At 33.5% G+C, this 17280-nt stretch overlaps 1 protein-coding gene across 14 annotated transcripts in view; it reads left to right on the forward strand.

The window, feature by feature from the left end:
* The window catches only part of Pcnx4 (pecanex 4), a 51715-nt gene that overhangs the window by 11793 nt on the left and 22642 nt on the right, over positions 1–17280 (forward strand). For 10 of the 14 annotated variants that reach the window (XM_047542348.1, XM_047542349.1, XM_047542350.1 and 7 more), the window contains 8 exons: positions 80–594; positions 848–948; positions 1066–1188; positions 4524–4887; positions 6227–6330; positions 7477–8513; positions 8883–9069; positions 14413–14491. In XM_047542348.1, coding sequence (XP_047398304.1) covers positions 80–594; positions 848–948; positions 1066–1188; positions 4524–4887; positions 6227–6330; positions 7477–8513; positions 8883–9069; positions 14413–14491 — 2510 coding nt within the window. Of the gene's footprint in view, positions 1–79; positions 595–847; positions 949–1065; positions 1189–4523; positions 4888–6226; positions 6331–7476; positions 8514–8882; positions 9070–14412; positions 14818–15553; positions 16632–17280 lie in introns of those variants that run through there. The other 4 variants (XM_047542352.1, XM_047542353.1, XM_047542354.1 and 1 more) reach the window with 3 other exon arrangements.

A 17280-nucleotide genomic window follows, 5' to 3' on the forward strand; every position in this document is an offset into this window, starting at 1 on the left:
TTTTTTATATTAATGTTATATGTATTTTCCTTAACATTTTTCTTTTCAAGTAAATCTGTTTTCTTTTTTCCCTCTGCAGGTTATTAGTAATGTTCATCATTTCTACTGGAACAGCCATAATATCATATTGCATTCCCAGCACTATTGGTGTAGTTCTTTTCATGACTGGACTTGGGTTATTACTGAGTCTTAACCTAAGTGACATAAGTTTTGTTTTCAAACACAGTATAATGAAATACAGAGAAGGAAACAAATCTGAAACTTTACCCAGTGGTTCAGAAAAACAATTTATGTGGAAGGAATGCCTTTTGTATGTCATTGTACTAGTCTTGGCTCTCCTGGAAACTAGTTTGCTACATCAATTTGCTGGTTTCTCACAGATTTCTAAAAGCAGTTCCCAGGATATTGTTGGCTATATCTTGATGATATTACTTATAATATCGTGGATACTTAAAGAAATTCAAAGTATCTATATCTTCGGAATTTTCCGAAACCCTTTTTATCCAAAGGATGTACAAACTCTGACTGTATTCTTAGAGAAACAAAGCAAGCTCCTGAAGATTGGCGTTGTCAGACGGATATTGCTAACTTTAGGTAGGAAGATAAAATCTACTAACCTTGTGTTACAAACAATCTGTAGGAAGTGTTCAAAAATATGATGGAATACCCATATTTGTGTATTATACTGTATATAAGTGTTTGTTCTTTGTTTTGCTTTTTGTTTATTAGGTTTTTAAATTAATTGCTTAAATGTACTTATAAAATTCATATTTTCCAAAACAAAATATGATAGAAGAGGTAACTTTACCTTAATTATAAACTTCTCTTTTTGTTTGCTTTGTTTAAGTGTCACCTTTTGCTATGATAGCATTTCTTTCATTGGATAGTTCCTTACAAGAGCTCCACTCTCTCTCTGTCTCCATTGGATTCACAAGAGCTTTTAGAATGGTAATCCTAATATGCACTTAAAAGTATTTTCCTTTTGCTAAGCTCATAATTTTATTTAACTGTTTGCTTAATTTATCAGATTCTATTCAGTAAAAGTAGATAATTTGCATACTGCAGGTATGGCAGAATACAGAAAATGCTTTATTGGAGACAGCTATTGTATCAGCAGTACACTTGTTGATCTCTAATTCAGATTTATGGTGGAATAGAAGCCTAGATACAGGAATCAGACTGTTACTGGTAAGTATATTTTTAACAGTTTTATTGAGATATATTTCACATACTAAATTTATCCACTCATAGTTTATTGTTCAGTGGCCTATATTCAGAGTTTTATACTCATTACCATAATCTAATTTGAGAACATTTTCAACATCTCAAAAAGAAACTTCATATACATTAATGGTCATCATTCCCCATTCCCATTCTCTATCCCATCACCCATACCCATTCCAGCCCCATGGACCATTTACCTACCTTTTTTTTTTTTCTTTTTTTTCTTGTGGTATTAGAGATTAAACCCAGGGCCTTCCTTGTACATGTTAGTTCAGTGCTCTACCTCTGCAGTACATCTCCAGTTCCGCTTATCTACTTTTTGTCTCTATAGATTTGACCCTTTGGAAATATTACACCTGAATGAAATTATGGAATATGTAGTTATTTGCATCTGGTTCCTTTCATTTATATGTTTTCGGGTTCATTGTTATAGCATGTATTAGTACATAATTCTTTTTTATTGCCAAATAATATTACATTGTATAGAAAGACTACAGTGGTTTGATTCACCGATAGGGTGATGGATATTTAGGTTTCCTCTCTTGACTATTAATATTGCTACAAACATTTGTGTACGTGTTTTAGAATGGATGTATATTTTTATTTCCTTGGTTATGTATATCTGGGCTGGAATTTCTGGTGATATAGTAATTCCATATTTAACACTTCATGGTACTGCAAATGATTTCCAAAGTGGCTCTACCATGTTACATTCCCATTAACAGTGTATGAGGATTCCAATTTCTCTATATTCTTACTAACACTTGTTATTATCTGACTTTTTCATTATAGCCAAACTCATATGTGCAAACTCCCATCATGTGATTTTGATTTGCATATCTCTGATCACTAATGATGCATCTTTTCATGTATTCACTGGCCATTTCTACATGTTTTTTGGAGAAATGTCTAAATCCTTTGTCAATTTTTATTTGGATTATCTTTTTATTGTTGAATTACAAGAGTTCTTCATATAGTCTGGATACAAGTCCCTTGATAGATATACAAAATAATACACAAAAATTTTCTCCTTTAGCTTTTTTCATTTTCTTGATAATTTCCTTTGAAGCACAGTTTTTACTTTTAATGAAGTTTATTTTTTTCTTAAAGTTTTTAATTTTAATGAAGTTTATTTTTCCCACTTACTCCAAGGTTATGAAGATTTACTATGTTTTCTTCTAAGTGTTTATAGTTTTTAACTTTTACATGGGGATCTGTGATCTAATTTGAGTTACTTTTTGCATATGATACAAGGTTGGGCTCCATATTTATTCTATGGCATGTGGATGTACATTTGTCCTAGCACTGTTTATTGAAAATACTATTCTGCACCTACTGACTTTGCTTCACATTCTTGTCAAAAGTCAAATTAGGGTGTATTTGTAGAATATTCTGAGTTGTTATCCATTCATCTAGTTATCTAACCTTATGCCAGTACAACACTGTCTTCATTATAGTAGCTTTGTAGTATATTAGATTTTGAAGTTGGAAAGTATGAGTCTACCAATTTTGTCTGTCTTTTTCAAGATTGTCTTTATTATTCTGAGACTGTTACATTGCCATATAAGTATTAATTTCATTTTGTCAATTTATTAAAAAAAAAAACCTTTGGAACTTTGATAGGAAATACCTTAAGTCTCTAGATCAATTTGAGGAATACTACTATCTTAGAAATATTAATTCTTCAACCCATAAACATGAGATACTCCTGTTCCATGAGATGAAGATACATTTATTTAGAACTTTAGTTTATTTTAATAATTTTTTATAGTTTTCAGTATGCAAATCTTAATACTTCTTTTATTCAGTTTATTCTTAAGTATCTTATTCTTTTTGATGATAGTGGAAATGGAATTGTCTTAATTTCGTGTTTTGACTTATTTGCTGCTGGACTATACAAAGTTGATTTTTTATATTAATCTTCTATCCTGAAATTGCATTCAACCAATGAAAATTTGTTTTAATAAAATTTGTTCTAATAAAATATTAGTGAATTCTTAGGATATTCCACATATAAGATGAGGTCATCTGCAAATAGAGACAGTGTTAACTTCTTCCTTTCTGACTTAGATGCCTTTTATTTCTTTTTCTTCTTACTTGCAATGACCAGGACTCCAATTTAATGTTGAATAGAAGGTGTGAGAGTGGACATTTCATTTCAGTCTTTCTCCATTAAGTATCATATCATCTTTTACCATTAAATATGATAACTAAAGATTTTCATAGGTGTTCTTTATGTGGTTGAGGAGGTTCCCTTTAATTGCTAAATTTTTTTGTCATGCAGTGTGTTAGATTTTATCAAATGCTTTCTCTGTGTCTCATGTGGTTTTGGTCATTTAATCTATATATATGATATAGTATATTGATTGATTTTTAGTTTTAAAATCAGTCTTAAATTCTTGAAATAAATGTCCTGTATAATCCATTTCATATGTTGCAAAATTCAGTGTGCTAGTATTTTGTCTGTCATTTCTCTTCATAAGATATATGTGTGTGGGTTCTCTTTCCTTGTGATGATGTTGTCTAGTTTAAATATCAATTAAATGAGGTAGGAAGATTCCATACTCTTCTATGAAATACTTTCTGGAAAAGTTGATGAAGTATTTATACTGATTATTCCTATGTATTTTGTAGTAGTCAGGATATATCTTAAATATTTTATAGTATGTAATATTTATAATATTGATGCCCTCTGAACCTCATATTTTCTCTGTGGATGGTTTTAAAATCACTAATTTTTTTACTTGTTTTCAGTCTATTCAGATTTTTTTAAATTTATTATTGAGCAAATTTCATCTGAATTATCTAATTCGTTAGCCTATAGTTGTTCACCTTTATAGTGTGGGTAGTATCATGTCAATTTTCTTTAGTCTTGGTACTGGAGATTAAACCCAGGGGTGCCTTGACACTAAGCTACACTCCAGCCCTTTTAATTTTTAATTTTGAGACAGGGTCTCAGTAAGTGGCTTAGGACTTTGCTAATTTGCTGAGGCTGGACTCATACTTGAAATCCTCCTGTCTCAGCCTCCCAGGTTCTTGGGATTACAAGTGTGCACCACTGCAACTGACTAGTCTTACCTTTTTTTTAAAAAAAAAAAAAAGCCCAAACTTAAAAATGTAGTCTCATTTGTTCATTTTGATACTGTAGAAAATTATAACAAATAATCACATATAAGGACTATTTCCTTAAAAATATTGGGGGCAATAATAAAATTATTATGTTGTTTTCCTTATGTAATTCTAAAAATTCATGAAAAGGTCTTTGAGAATAAATAAAAATAATTTTTATGTCTCTACAGGTTGGTATCATGCGTGATCGTCTGATTCAGTTAATCTCTAAATTGCAGTTTGCTGCAACTGTACTTGTGGCATCTTGGACGGAGAAGAAGCAGCGTCGAAAAACAACTGCTACTTTATGTATTCTCAATATTGTCTTCTCTCCATTTGTGATGGTCATCATCGTTTTTTCTACACTACTCTCTTCTCCCTTACTCCCCCTCTTTACTCTGCCTGTGTTCTTTGTGGGGTTCCCCCGACCTATTCAGGTTTGGCCAGGAGCAGTAGGCACCACAGCTTGTGTTTGTGCAGATACGGTCTTCTACTCCCAGATGGTCCCCAGTTTGACTGCCGCATTGCAGACTGCAATGGCATCTGGAAGTTTAGGTAAGTAAATAGGTTGTGCTTAAGAAAACCTCAGTAGGGCTCGGGAGATAGCTCAGCTGATAGAGTGCTTGCCTTGCAAGCACAAGGCCCTGAGTTCGATCCCCAGTACCGCGCCAAAAAAAAAAAAAAAAAAACCTCAATAGTGTATTTAAAGTACAAAAAAAAAAAAAAAAAAAGCAGCCCAGGCAGACAGACTAAATATGAAATAAGAAGTGTATGTCTTCTTCCTTATTTGAAGGTAAATAAGGTTATAAAACAATTTCTTCGGAAATTTTTCAAGGTAATTTGATCATTTTTTAAAGAACATTTTCTTAAATAAATTCAGATTACAGGCCCTCCATTGTAATGTGGAAACACTTTTCCCTCAGTATTTCCATGAATTTATAATTAGTTTATGTCAAGTAGATGCTCTAGCTTAGATCCATAAAGAGTGAAAACTACCTGGTCATGTAACCCTTCTCTGCCTAGTATATTCCAATATCAATACTCTTGAAAACAAAAGAGGTAGAATGGTTCCCAGATGCCAGCCAAGACCCAAGCTGTAAGCAGACCTTCAAAGAATAGCAGTCAGTCCTGCTGCGCGAATTCTTCTGCACAATATGTTGTACAAGTACTTTCACAAAGATGATTTCCATGGCATTACTTGTGAAAAATTACAAACATCTGAAATGTTAATCAACAATGAAATGAATACTCAAATTCAGTTATATTCATATGCTGAACTCTTGGTAGCAGTTATATTGAATTAATTTGGGAGCTGTTTACATTCAACATGAGAAAAATCTCAAAGATACGATGTTGAAAGAAAAACTAAGTTTTAAATATCTCTAGGCTGGGGATGTAGCTCAGTGGTAGAGCACTTGCCTAGCATGTTTGAGACCCTGGGTTCAGTTCCCAGTGTGACAAACAAAACAAAAATAAAATTATTTGTGCATTGTAAATTGATGTGACTCATGTAAACAAAATCACAGACTTGTTATATATTTTTATGCATGTATATAAAATTGTCCAAGATCTTTTAAGGCAATGTGAAATTGCCTTTCCTAGTATTCTTAATATGTATTTAATATTTTATACAAGTTTCTAATCTGTTGTTTTTCTGGAAAATATATATTCTTTAATTTTTGTGTATTACCACATATACATTTTCTCTTCCATACTTTTATAGAGCTCAGTTCAATGCCTCCTAATATACAATGAATAGTTATTTCTATTCTTGACTTAATGAGAGGGTAGGAATTGTGAATCAATTTTAGATACGTTATTAATTTTGAAGATTCATATGGCAAAACCAAAAAACTTGAAATAATTTTTTTTTTTTTTTCCTAATTTGTTTTAGGTCTCCTCTTACCTGGGTCTCATTACTTGGGCCGTTTCCAGGATCGTTTAATATGGATAATGATTCTAGAACGTGGCTATACTTACTGCTGTATTAACATTAAGGTCAATGTGCATTGTTGAAACTTCTCTAATAGTTTTTACAGTACATGTGTAAAATTTTACCTATTGTTCACACATCAAACAATAACTCAAATTGAAAGAAGAATGTCTTTTAATTACCTGTGAAAACACCTAGTGATTTTTTTAAGGCATATTTCAGTAACAACATATTGTTAGCTGCCTAGTGTTGATTTTAGAATAGAAAATGAAAACAAATACACCTACTTCCTTTTCTTCCAGTCCTGCATCTTTTATCCATGTCTAACCGATCATCTCAAAAATGTGAATTGATAATATTTTTAAGTCATATAAGCATTCTCAGTTTAATAAAAACCATCTTCTGACCCAACAGTTCCTACCTGCTACAGACTATTTCTCTATTTCCTTTAAGAGCAAAATACTGTATTAGATTTGCTTATTATCATATCTCCAATTTCATTTTTTTCCATTTTATCTCTTATTTCATAGGTTTGTCCCAGTTTATCTGATGGTTCTTTTTCTTTCTTTGACATCTTCACATCAGAATGTCCCAGAGCCTAGCAGTCATTTGTAACAACACTGTCCTTGTCGTTGAAGCCAAAAGTAATGGAGTCATGTTTTCCACTTCCATACCCCACTCTAACAAGAAGTTCTGTTCACTCCACCTTTAAACCATATCCTGTATCTCATCACTTTTCACAACCAGCTCTCAGCTTCCTTCATCTCTTCCCAGATAATTGCAGTAGCCTCTTAACTGCTCTCCCTGCTTCTAGTGTGCCTCCTACAGCTTAGTTAGCCAAAAGTATCTTTAAACCTAAGTCATAGTTTGTCACTTCTCCACTTAAAGCCCTTTTGTAGAACTCTTCTTCCATTCAAGGTAAAAGCCAAGGCCCTAAATAAGCTCCCTAGTCCCTGTTTGTCTTCAGTGAAGTTCTTTGCCTGATTTCTAGTGGAGTTTTCTATAATTTATTTTAAAATAGTGGTGTCATTATTTTTACTGTCTCCATCCATCATAAAGTTTATATTAAGATAAAGATCTTGAGTTAAATAATTTTTTTTGCCTTTTTCCCATATTTTTATGATAAGAAACTACAGGCATTTACAAGATTAGTTGCTATTCTCTATGTAATAAATGATCATAAACTCAAGTACTTTTTATTTCCTCTTTAGGGGTTAGAATTGCAAGAAACATCATGTCATATGGCTGAAGCTCAAAGAGTTGATGAAGTTTTTGATAGTGCTTTTGAGCCTGAAGAATATACAAAAGTATGTTCCCTTAATGAACACTTTGGAAATGTCTTGACACCCTGTACTGTTTTGCCTGTGAAACTGTATTCTGATGCCAGGAATGTCCTATCTGGCATAATTGATTCCCATGAAAACTTAAAAGAATTTAAAGGTGACCTTGTTAAAGTACTTGTGTGGATACTCATTCAGTACTGTGCTAAAAGGCCCAGCATGCAAGAGAATATTCACAAATGTGAAAGTAAAAGGGAAACACCTCTAGTGATCCTGCCGGCTTCAAATACTTCACCACATACAAAATCCCCAGAAGACACTGATAGTTTAAATTCAGAAACGTTTGATGACTGGTCTGATGATAATATTTTTGATGATGAACCGAGTATCAAAAAAAAAGAAGAAAAACAGCAGTTGAAAGATTTTCAAGGTACAAATTTGCCTATTCCAGGATCAGTAGACTCACAGAGGGTTGGTGATCATTCTACAGGCACAGTTGCTGAAAACAGTCTTTACAAAGCAGTTATGTTGGGATACCCTGCTGTTGACAAAGGGAAACAGGAAGAGATGGCATATGTCCCTCTCATGGACTTCAGTTGTTCCCATTCTCACTTACTGAGCTTACCTGAAGAATGGAGATCTAACTTTATGCCTAATTCCACAATGAAAGAGCTGAGTTCATTATTTCCAGAAGACTGGTACCTATTTGTTTTAAGGCAGTTGAAATGTTTCCACTCAGAAGAAAAGGCCTCAACTCTACTGGAAGAAATTGCAAAGGATAAAGTTTTAAAAGACTTTTATGTTCATACAGTAATGACTTGTTATTTTAGTTTAATTGGAATAGACAATGTGGTTCCTAGTCCTGGTCATATATTAAGAGTTTTCAATGGTGTTTTGCCCTGGTCTGGTGCCTTGGATTGGCTCACAGAAAAAACAGAGCTGTTCCACCTGGCTTTGAAAGCATTCAGGTAACTCATTTTGATTATATAGAAGGTGTGACATTGGCTGAAAACAGCATTTTATTTGTAATCATCTAGAAGAAGATTGCTTGACTTCTGTTTTTTTTAAGCATCACTTTCGTAAAAATGTTTAGTATGTATTGTGATCATATCAGCAGTACACTTTAATTTCTACTTCCTTTGCTTTTTTAATGCAAAGGACCTGTTTTTCATATGACTTACTGGATTTCTTCACTTTAACTGCATCATTTCTCCTTTTTTATCTGAAATATGGATAATTTCAGTTCAAAGTCTTAAAAATATTGATTGGGCAAATCTATTTCCTCTGCAGTTCATTTTAAAATATTCTAAAACTATTTGGTTTTCCATTCTTTTTAGGTATACTCTGAAACTAATGGTTGATAAAGCAAGTTTGGGTGCAATAGAAGACTTTACAGAGCTGGCCAGCTGCCTTGACGAATATGAAAGTGACTGGTACATTGGTTTAGTATCAGATGAAAAATGGAAGGAAGCGATTTTACAAGAAAAGCCATGCTTATTTTCTCTGGGATATGATCCTAATATGGTAAGGTTAAAAATGTTCTTAAATCAGTTATACGATATAGAACAAATGACATTCTGGCTTTTGATACACACATGCATACACACACATACACACACACACACACACACAAATCATAGTTTCAAGGCATTTTTAATCGTGACTTAATGATCCCAATAGTACAACCCTAGACTGCTTCAGAGACAAAAAAATAGCCATTGTATAACAATGAGCAGATGACATATCCAAGTACATGTAATGTATATAGTGTATTTGACAAAATAGATCAGATTCCTTTACCCAGTTCAAGAGTAAGAATTATCACTTTGGTTTTGACTCCTAGAAAAGAAATTAATTTGTAAGTGGAAAATTATTTCTTTTGCTGATATGCATACTTTATTTGAAATAGTTCCAGAGAATTTAGAAATACTCCCAATAGGGGATTTTTTAAAGATTTAGTATTTGTTCTTATTGCATTTAAAGTGCAAAATTACTCATTGTGCCCAATATGAAAGATTCAATGTTACAAGTGTATTATAGATTCCAAGCCTGCCTTAGCATGTGAGGAATTCTGTAAGTGCTCTCCCCTAAAAAAACTGATGGATAATAAACTTTTATGTCTGAGAAATAATTCTAAGGGCATAAAGCAAATAAAGAACTTTAATTCGGAAAAATCTACTAAAACTCAGTAAGAACTGCAAGATACCAGTAATTTGAACAGTGACCCACTGCCTTCCCTCTTAGCAATACAGAAACTATTCAGACCAGTACAACCAGGAACACAGCCCTCTTTCCCCTCTGCTCCCACTTGGAGGATTGTTTTCCCAGGAAGATCAGGAGTTCAGTATTTCTCATCCTGCTTCCACTCTCTGTTGCTGAGGTTAGATTCTAGCATGTATAGTCGAGGTAAGGATTCCTTTTTGGCCAACTCCAATCATGGAAAGGAAACTTTATCTTTGTCATATTATCACTGGGAATTTTGGAGCCCTGATGATCATTGCCTACTCATAAGATAGAGGTTCTTCACTAAAAAAAGCAAGCCAGAAAGACTTGGGACTCCTGTTTCCCCTCCACCAAGTGTCTATCTCTTTAAGCAGAAGTGTCACTCAGAAGCATGTTATTGTACCACTAATAGTCCAGAACTCTGCTTCTCCCACAGATTTTTCCCTATGGGAGAAGCAAATCATTAATGCATAGAACTCTGAAATTCATCCTGAAAGAACTGACTCATTTGCAGGTGTGGACACATTGAAGCCTAATAGGTTCTCCAAAGCAATGAAGATTGTAGCAACAATTATAAGGTAGATTCATTAGAGATACGAGCTAAACTGTAAACTGGCTAGATTAACAAAGAGAACTAGGGAAAGAAGTAAAGAAGAGCCCTCCTGGGGTCAGAACAAATGTCAGACACTGACATCAAAAACTTTTCCTTTGTAGGAACCCAAATTTAATGGATCAGTCTGTGGAGCAATTATCCCAGGTTGTTGTTGCAAACATAGAATAACTAACTTGTAATCAGTAGAGTTTAACAGCTAGGTGTGAACATTTAATGAAGATGGCCCTCCCCAAATCATTGCCATCCCAAGGCATTCACAGTGCTGCACTACCAGAGGAGCAATATCTGAGATGTTAAATGGTAGGGTTAGTGGGGCACAGGTTACTTCACAAAAGTAATCTAACCATTCACTAAACAAACAAGGACATAAAAATATCAAACTCTGGGGTGGGGAGTAAGGAGGACCAATACCTAGAGTGTTTTAGTCAGCTTTTTGCCTCTGTGACTAGAAGACCTGACAAGAACGTTTAGAAAAGAAAAGTTTATTTCAGGGCTCACGCTTTTATAGCTCTCAGTTCATAGATGGGCAGCTCCATTCCTCAGGGCCTGAGGCAAGGTAGAACATCATGGTGGAAGAATGTGGTGGAGGAAAGCTGCTGGGGACATGGCACCAGGAAGGAGAGAGAGAACTCTGCTCAATAAGGACAAAATATAAATCCCAAAGACAGGCTCCTGGGGACCCACCTCCTCCAGCTGCACCCTACCTGCCTACAGTTACCATGCAGTTAATCCCTATTGTGGGGGGTGTTAATGTACTGATTAGACTAAGGCTCTCATAACCCAATCATTTTACCTCTAAATTTTCTTGCATGATCTCTCACATGAGTTTTTGGGAGACACCTCATATCTGAACCATACAGGATTTCTACAGTGTTATCTAAACCATTCAGTTTCAACAAAACATAAGATATTTAAAGAAACAGGAACGTCTAATCCACATGTCAGGAAAAAAAGAAGAAAAGAGAAATTGCTTTTTAGAGCAACCAGATATCAAATTTAACAAAGATTTCAAAATAGTCATTATGAGTATGTTCTAATAACTAAAAGAAACCATGATTAAAACAATAAAGGGAGGTATGATAACAATCTTAAATGCAGAATGTCAGTAGATACAGAAATTATAAAAAATAAAAATATTTACTAAAAGAGACTCACTAGTAGATGTGAACTGGCAGAATAAAGAATTAATGAACTTAAAGATTCTAAATTGATAGAGATTATTCTATCCAAAGAAGAGAGAAAAGAACATTAAAAAGGAAGATAACTTCAGAGAAATGTAGGGGACCATAAATGGCACCTGCATGCATATAATGTATCAGAAGGAGAAATAAAAAGGAGAAGAAAAATTATTCAACAAAATAATAGGCATGTGCCACCATACCTGGCGTAAATGTCTTTTATAAGTCATTCAGTGTGTGGTGTTTTGTTATAATAACCTGAGCTAAGACAACAGAGTAATTAGGGGAGAGAAAAGAAAAAAAGGCATTCAAATTTAAAAGGGGGAATTAAAATTATCTTTATAGGTGACATGATCTTATAGAATATAGAATCTAAGGAACCCTCTTAAAAACTACTCAGTAAACAAAGTTCAGGGTGATTGTAGCATATAAAGTCAACATACAAAATTTGTTATATTTCTGTACACTAACAATGAACAAAACAAAAATGAAATTAAAATCACACAATAGCATCAAAAAGAATTAATAGTAAGAAATTTAACAAGGTAAGTAAAATTTATACCCTGAAAACTATAAAACATTGGTGGAAAAGGAAATTAAAGCTCTAAATAAATGGAAAAACATCTTATGTTCACAGATTAAAACACTATTGCTAAGATGTCAGTAACTCTTCAAATTAATCTACAGATATAACAGTTTCATTCTAAATCCCACTTGCCTCCTTTGTGGAAATTGGTAAGCTGATTTTCTAAAATTAATATGGAATTTTGAAGGACCCTGATACCCAAAATAGTCATGAAAAAGAAAACTGATGGACTCATGACTTTTGATTTTCAAAATTTACTATAAACAATAATCAATAAAATATGATACTGGCATAAACATAGACATATAAACCAATGAAATAGAATTAAGAATCCAGAAATCAACCCTTTGGGTCTTCGGTTAACTGATTTTCAGCTGAGGATGCCACGACCATTCAATGAAGAAGGGGTCCTCTTTTATAAAAGTGGTGCTCAGACAATTAGATAGCCACATTCAAAAGAATAGCATTGGGTTCTTAATATTAGTTTCCCAGGGCTATTGGAACAAATTATTACCACAAACTGACTGAAAAACAAATTTATTCTCTGACAGTTCTGGAGGCTAAAGTCTAAAACCCAGGTGTTAGTAGTCATGCTTCCTCTGAATGCTTTAGAGGAGAATATTTTTTCTTCCTTCTCGTGGTGGTTCTCCATCTTTACATGGCCTTCTTCCCTATATCCTGTGGCAATTCTTCTACTTCTTTTATAAGGACATCAGTCATTGACTTTTAAGGTCCCACCTAAATCCAGGATACTCTCTTCCCAAGATCCTTAATTATATCTGCAAAGTACCCACTGCAAATAAATTCATATTCATAGGTGTTGGGAGTTAGAACTGGAATATATCTTCTTTGAAGATGCTGTTCAACCCACTCCAGATCTTACTTCAGACACCACATAAAAAATACACCAAAAGAACTAAAAACATAGAAATCTCAGGAGAAAACACAGGAGTAGAGCTTCACAACCTCAAATTTGACAGTGAAGTCTTAGATTTGACACTGAAAGCATGAGAAATAAAAATAGATTAGACTTTATTAAAAATTTGACATCATCAAGAAAGTGAAAAGATAACCCAGAATGGGAAAAATAATTGCACGTATCTGAAAAAGGACTTGTTACTATGTGTAAAGAACTCACTCTCTCTAATAAAAAGACAACCCAAATCCAGTTTTAAAATGGGCAAAAGATCTATGCAGATATTTCTCTAAAACAGATATACCCATGGCCAATAAACACATGAAAAAATAGTCTACATCATTAGTCATCACAGAAATGCAAATCAAAACTGCACATACATTAGGATGACTGAAACAAAAAGATAATAACTAATGACAAGGGACTTTGACAACTGGAACCTTCATACACTGCTGTTGGAATGTAAAATGGTACAGTCACTTTGGAAAATACTCTGGCAGTTTCTCAAATAGTTATGCATAGAGTTACTGTATGAACTAGCAATCCTAAGTATACCTAAGAAAAACAAAACATCAACCTAAAAACTTGTACACAGATGTATAGCAGCATTATTTATAGTTGCTAAAAGGTTCATATAATGAAACAATATTCAGTCATGTAAAAGGAATTAAGTACTGATTTGTGCTGCAACATACATGAACCTCAAAAATACTCTAAGTGTGAGAAGCAAGTTCTAAAAAGTCACATATTACATGACTCATTACATTATGATTGCTTAGGGCAATCTTATGAAGAGACAGGAAAGTAGGAGCTAAACAATATGGGACTTCATTTTAAGGTCATGAAAATGTTCTAAAATAAATTGGTGATTGTTGCACATATGTGAATATACTAAAAAACCATTGAATTTTAAATGTTGAGTAAATCATATAGAATATAAATTTTATCTCAGTAAAGCTGATTCTAAAATGGAGCCTATTGCATGATTATCCATTGATGAGTATTTATGATTTATGCATTACTGAAGTTACATGGCCTGGCACCAGAGAAGGAAAAGATATAAGTAGCTGAGATTTTACTGTTCGGGTGATTAAATGAAATGGCTACCAGGAAATTTTTCTTCTCATATTTATTCAAAGAGCTAAGAAAGAAAATACAGGTGATTCTCGACTCTAAATATATGGAAATTATGTGGGTACATTTTAAAACACCAGTTTGTTTTTAATCTCAGGAGAAAGTTTGTCTAACTGCAGCAAGATTTTTCTCTAATTGTATAAATAAAATGAAAGTCCTGAGTGTAATCCCTTTTTCTTTTCTTTTCCGCTTTTCCCTCCCCTTTTATATTTTAAAGGGAGTTTACACTGGGAGAGTACTTACCCTTCAAGAATTGTTGATCCAGGTTGGGAAGTTAAATGCAGAAGCTGTTAGAGGTCAGTGGGCCAATCTTTCATGGGAATTGCTTTATGCCACAAATGATGATGAGGAGCGTTATAGTATACAAGCACATCCTCTGCTTCTAAGAAACCTTACAGTTCAAGCGGCTGATCCTCCTCTGGGATATCCAATTTATTCTTCAAAACCTCTCTCAATACATTTGTATTAGAGCCCGTTTTAACTTATAAATGTAATATCATCAGTGGAGGTGTTACTAGAAAAGTAACAGTGTAATTTTGTAACTTCAGTGGACTTTTTCCTGCCCCAAGGATGCATGAAAAAAAAAACTAAGCTTCATAGAATTAATTTCCTTAATCATCTGTGGTTTAGAAAAATAACAGCAACTTTATGTCTAACAAAGTTAGAATTAATTGGCCAATATTTGTGCCCTACAGATTATGGTAGGCTTTGGTAGATATAATAAAACATTTTTATAAGTTAGATAATAAATTTTTATTGCTTTCTTGAATGTTTGATAGGTGACCACCCTTAAAAATGTCAACTGTATAATTTTTATATACATAAACAATACACATACCAGTGTTTTAAATCCATTTAAGGGTTAACTTAATGTGTGTGTGTGTGTGTGTGTATATATATATATATATTTATTTGAAATATAATTTTATAGTATTTTCAAATGTATTGTTTTAACATTTCACACAATTTCATAATAATGTATTTATTTTTTCATGTACTTCAACTCAAAAATCTTAACAACTTTTAATAAAATCTTTCCAATAAAATTTTCTCCCTCTTTTCTAAATATCTTTCTTTTAATATATATGAAAGAAATAGTGCTCATCCCATTCATTATGTGAGTTGAGTGTACAGGAAGGGCAATTTGTGGGTAATTTGAGTGTGCCCGCTAGTGGCATTTCATGGATCTGATTCCTTATGCATTTATTTTCAACTGAATTTCTTCCTTCTAAAAAAATTACCTCCCCAAAAGGACTACCAGTTATTAATTTCTTAAGGTATATGATTAAAAGTTAGGAGATGGAGGAAATTTTTTCATAATGTGATTGGAATTTTATTTTTATCCTCTTGCTACTTAGGAACATTTTACAAGTACTTATAAGAGGAATGAACAATGAAATCTGCATCAGTTGAGACAATGAATTTCCTCCACTTCTTATTTAATTTCCAACTAGATCTATAGGAGCCTGCTAGATTGGTAATGTAGTGATGTATTCTTTTCAGAAATGATTAAAATAATTTTAAGTGTACCTGTTGGGATTTTATTATTATTATTATTAGTCCATTTATTTACTGTGTAGATCTGTTTACACTAACATTAGAGGATAACTTTTGAACTAACTTTCAGTTAATGAAGTCATTAGATTTGTGGTTTTGTATTACACCTGAGTTAGAGCTTGGGCTTATGATTTACATAATTGAGATTTACTAGCTGTACAATTTTATATTTTTTGGTTAGGTAGGAAATTTTCTTGTCATTAGAAAGTGTTTATGATGATCAGTTTTAATGCTGCATTAAATTATATTCTGTTGATTTATTTGATCCACTCCCATAATAGGAACTTAAAGTTGTTTAAAGATTTTTGTTATTATAGCAATGCCAAGCCATGTATTCCCTTAACCCTACTTCTCCTCAAACAGTGCCATATTGCTCCATTTCATTCATGGCCAAGTTTCCTCATTCATTTGTCTGTCTATTCCAGTCTGGAATCCATCTCTACTACTCACCCAAAGTTTAAAAAGTTATTGTTGAGGTCACTATTGACCTATATATTGTCAAACCAGCAGGTCACTGTCTCATCTTACCTATCCTCTGAGTAGCATTTAGTATATTTGAATCTCATTCCTGAATCACCATTTGTGTTTTCTTCTGGGCTTTTGTGAAACACTTGTTTTCCTCCTCTCTTCCTATTTCTTCTCAATTACCTTTGCTGATTTTCCTCTTCTACCAGAACTCTAAATTTTGGAATTCTCAACAGTTGGTTCTAGGTTTCCTGTTCTTATTCTGTATTCACCACAGACAGTTTCATTCACTCCCAAGACTTAAAATATTACCAACAAAGTGATGATACTCAAATATATGTGTGTGTGTGTGTGTGTGTATCCCAACGTCTCTTCTTGCACTGGATCTATATATCTAATATTTGATATTTCTACCTGACATTAAAAAACTGCCCTTACTAAATTTTCTCTCAAACCCAGTTTCATACTTCCAAGTTGTTATAGGACCTAGATTAAATCATACCAGTCTTTTTTTTTTGGGTGCTGGGTATCGAACCCAGAGCCTTGTGCTTACAAGGCAAGCACTCTACCATCTGAGCTATCTCCCCAGCCCCAATCATACCAGTCTTGCATGGAGAACTAGAAAAATAGATTGGGGAAAAAATTAAATCTGCTTAAAGTCACCAGAGAACCAAGAGACAGTGAAGAATTGCATCCAAGATCCCAGCTAGAATGATATTTAGAGGCCTGACTCAACATTTGGTTTGCTTTCCTTCTAGGAACACTTATCAGTTGTCAGTAGAGTCTTCCTGAGCTGAGTATAATCGTGATCTTAGCCCTTACTACCTTTGTAACGTTGGGAAGTTCTACCAATTGCCTTGTTCAGCTCTTTCTTCCATCTATAAAACTAGATAATACCATCTACCTTAGTCACTGTTAAGAGGAATAAATAAGTTAACTAACATAAGCACCCCAGTATAGCAAGTGGCCTATTACAGGTGTTGAATTAATCATGGCTGAGTCTATTGACTGCTTCAGACCAGTCATTTGTATCTCTCCATGCTTCTAAGAGAGTATAAGCATC

This window comes from Sciurus carolinensis, chromosome 2 (genome assembly GCF_902686445.1).
Source record: "Sciurus carolinensis chromosome 2, mSciCar1.2, whole genome shotgun sequence".
NCBI lineage: Eukaryota > Metazoa > Chordata > Mammalia > Rodentia > Sciuridae > Sciurus > Sciurus carolinensis.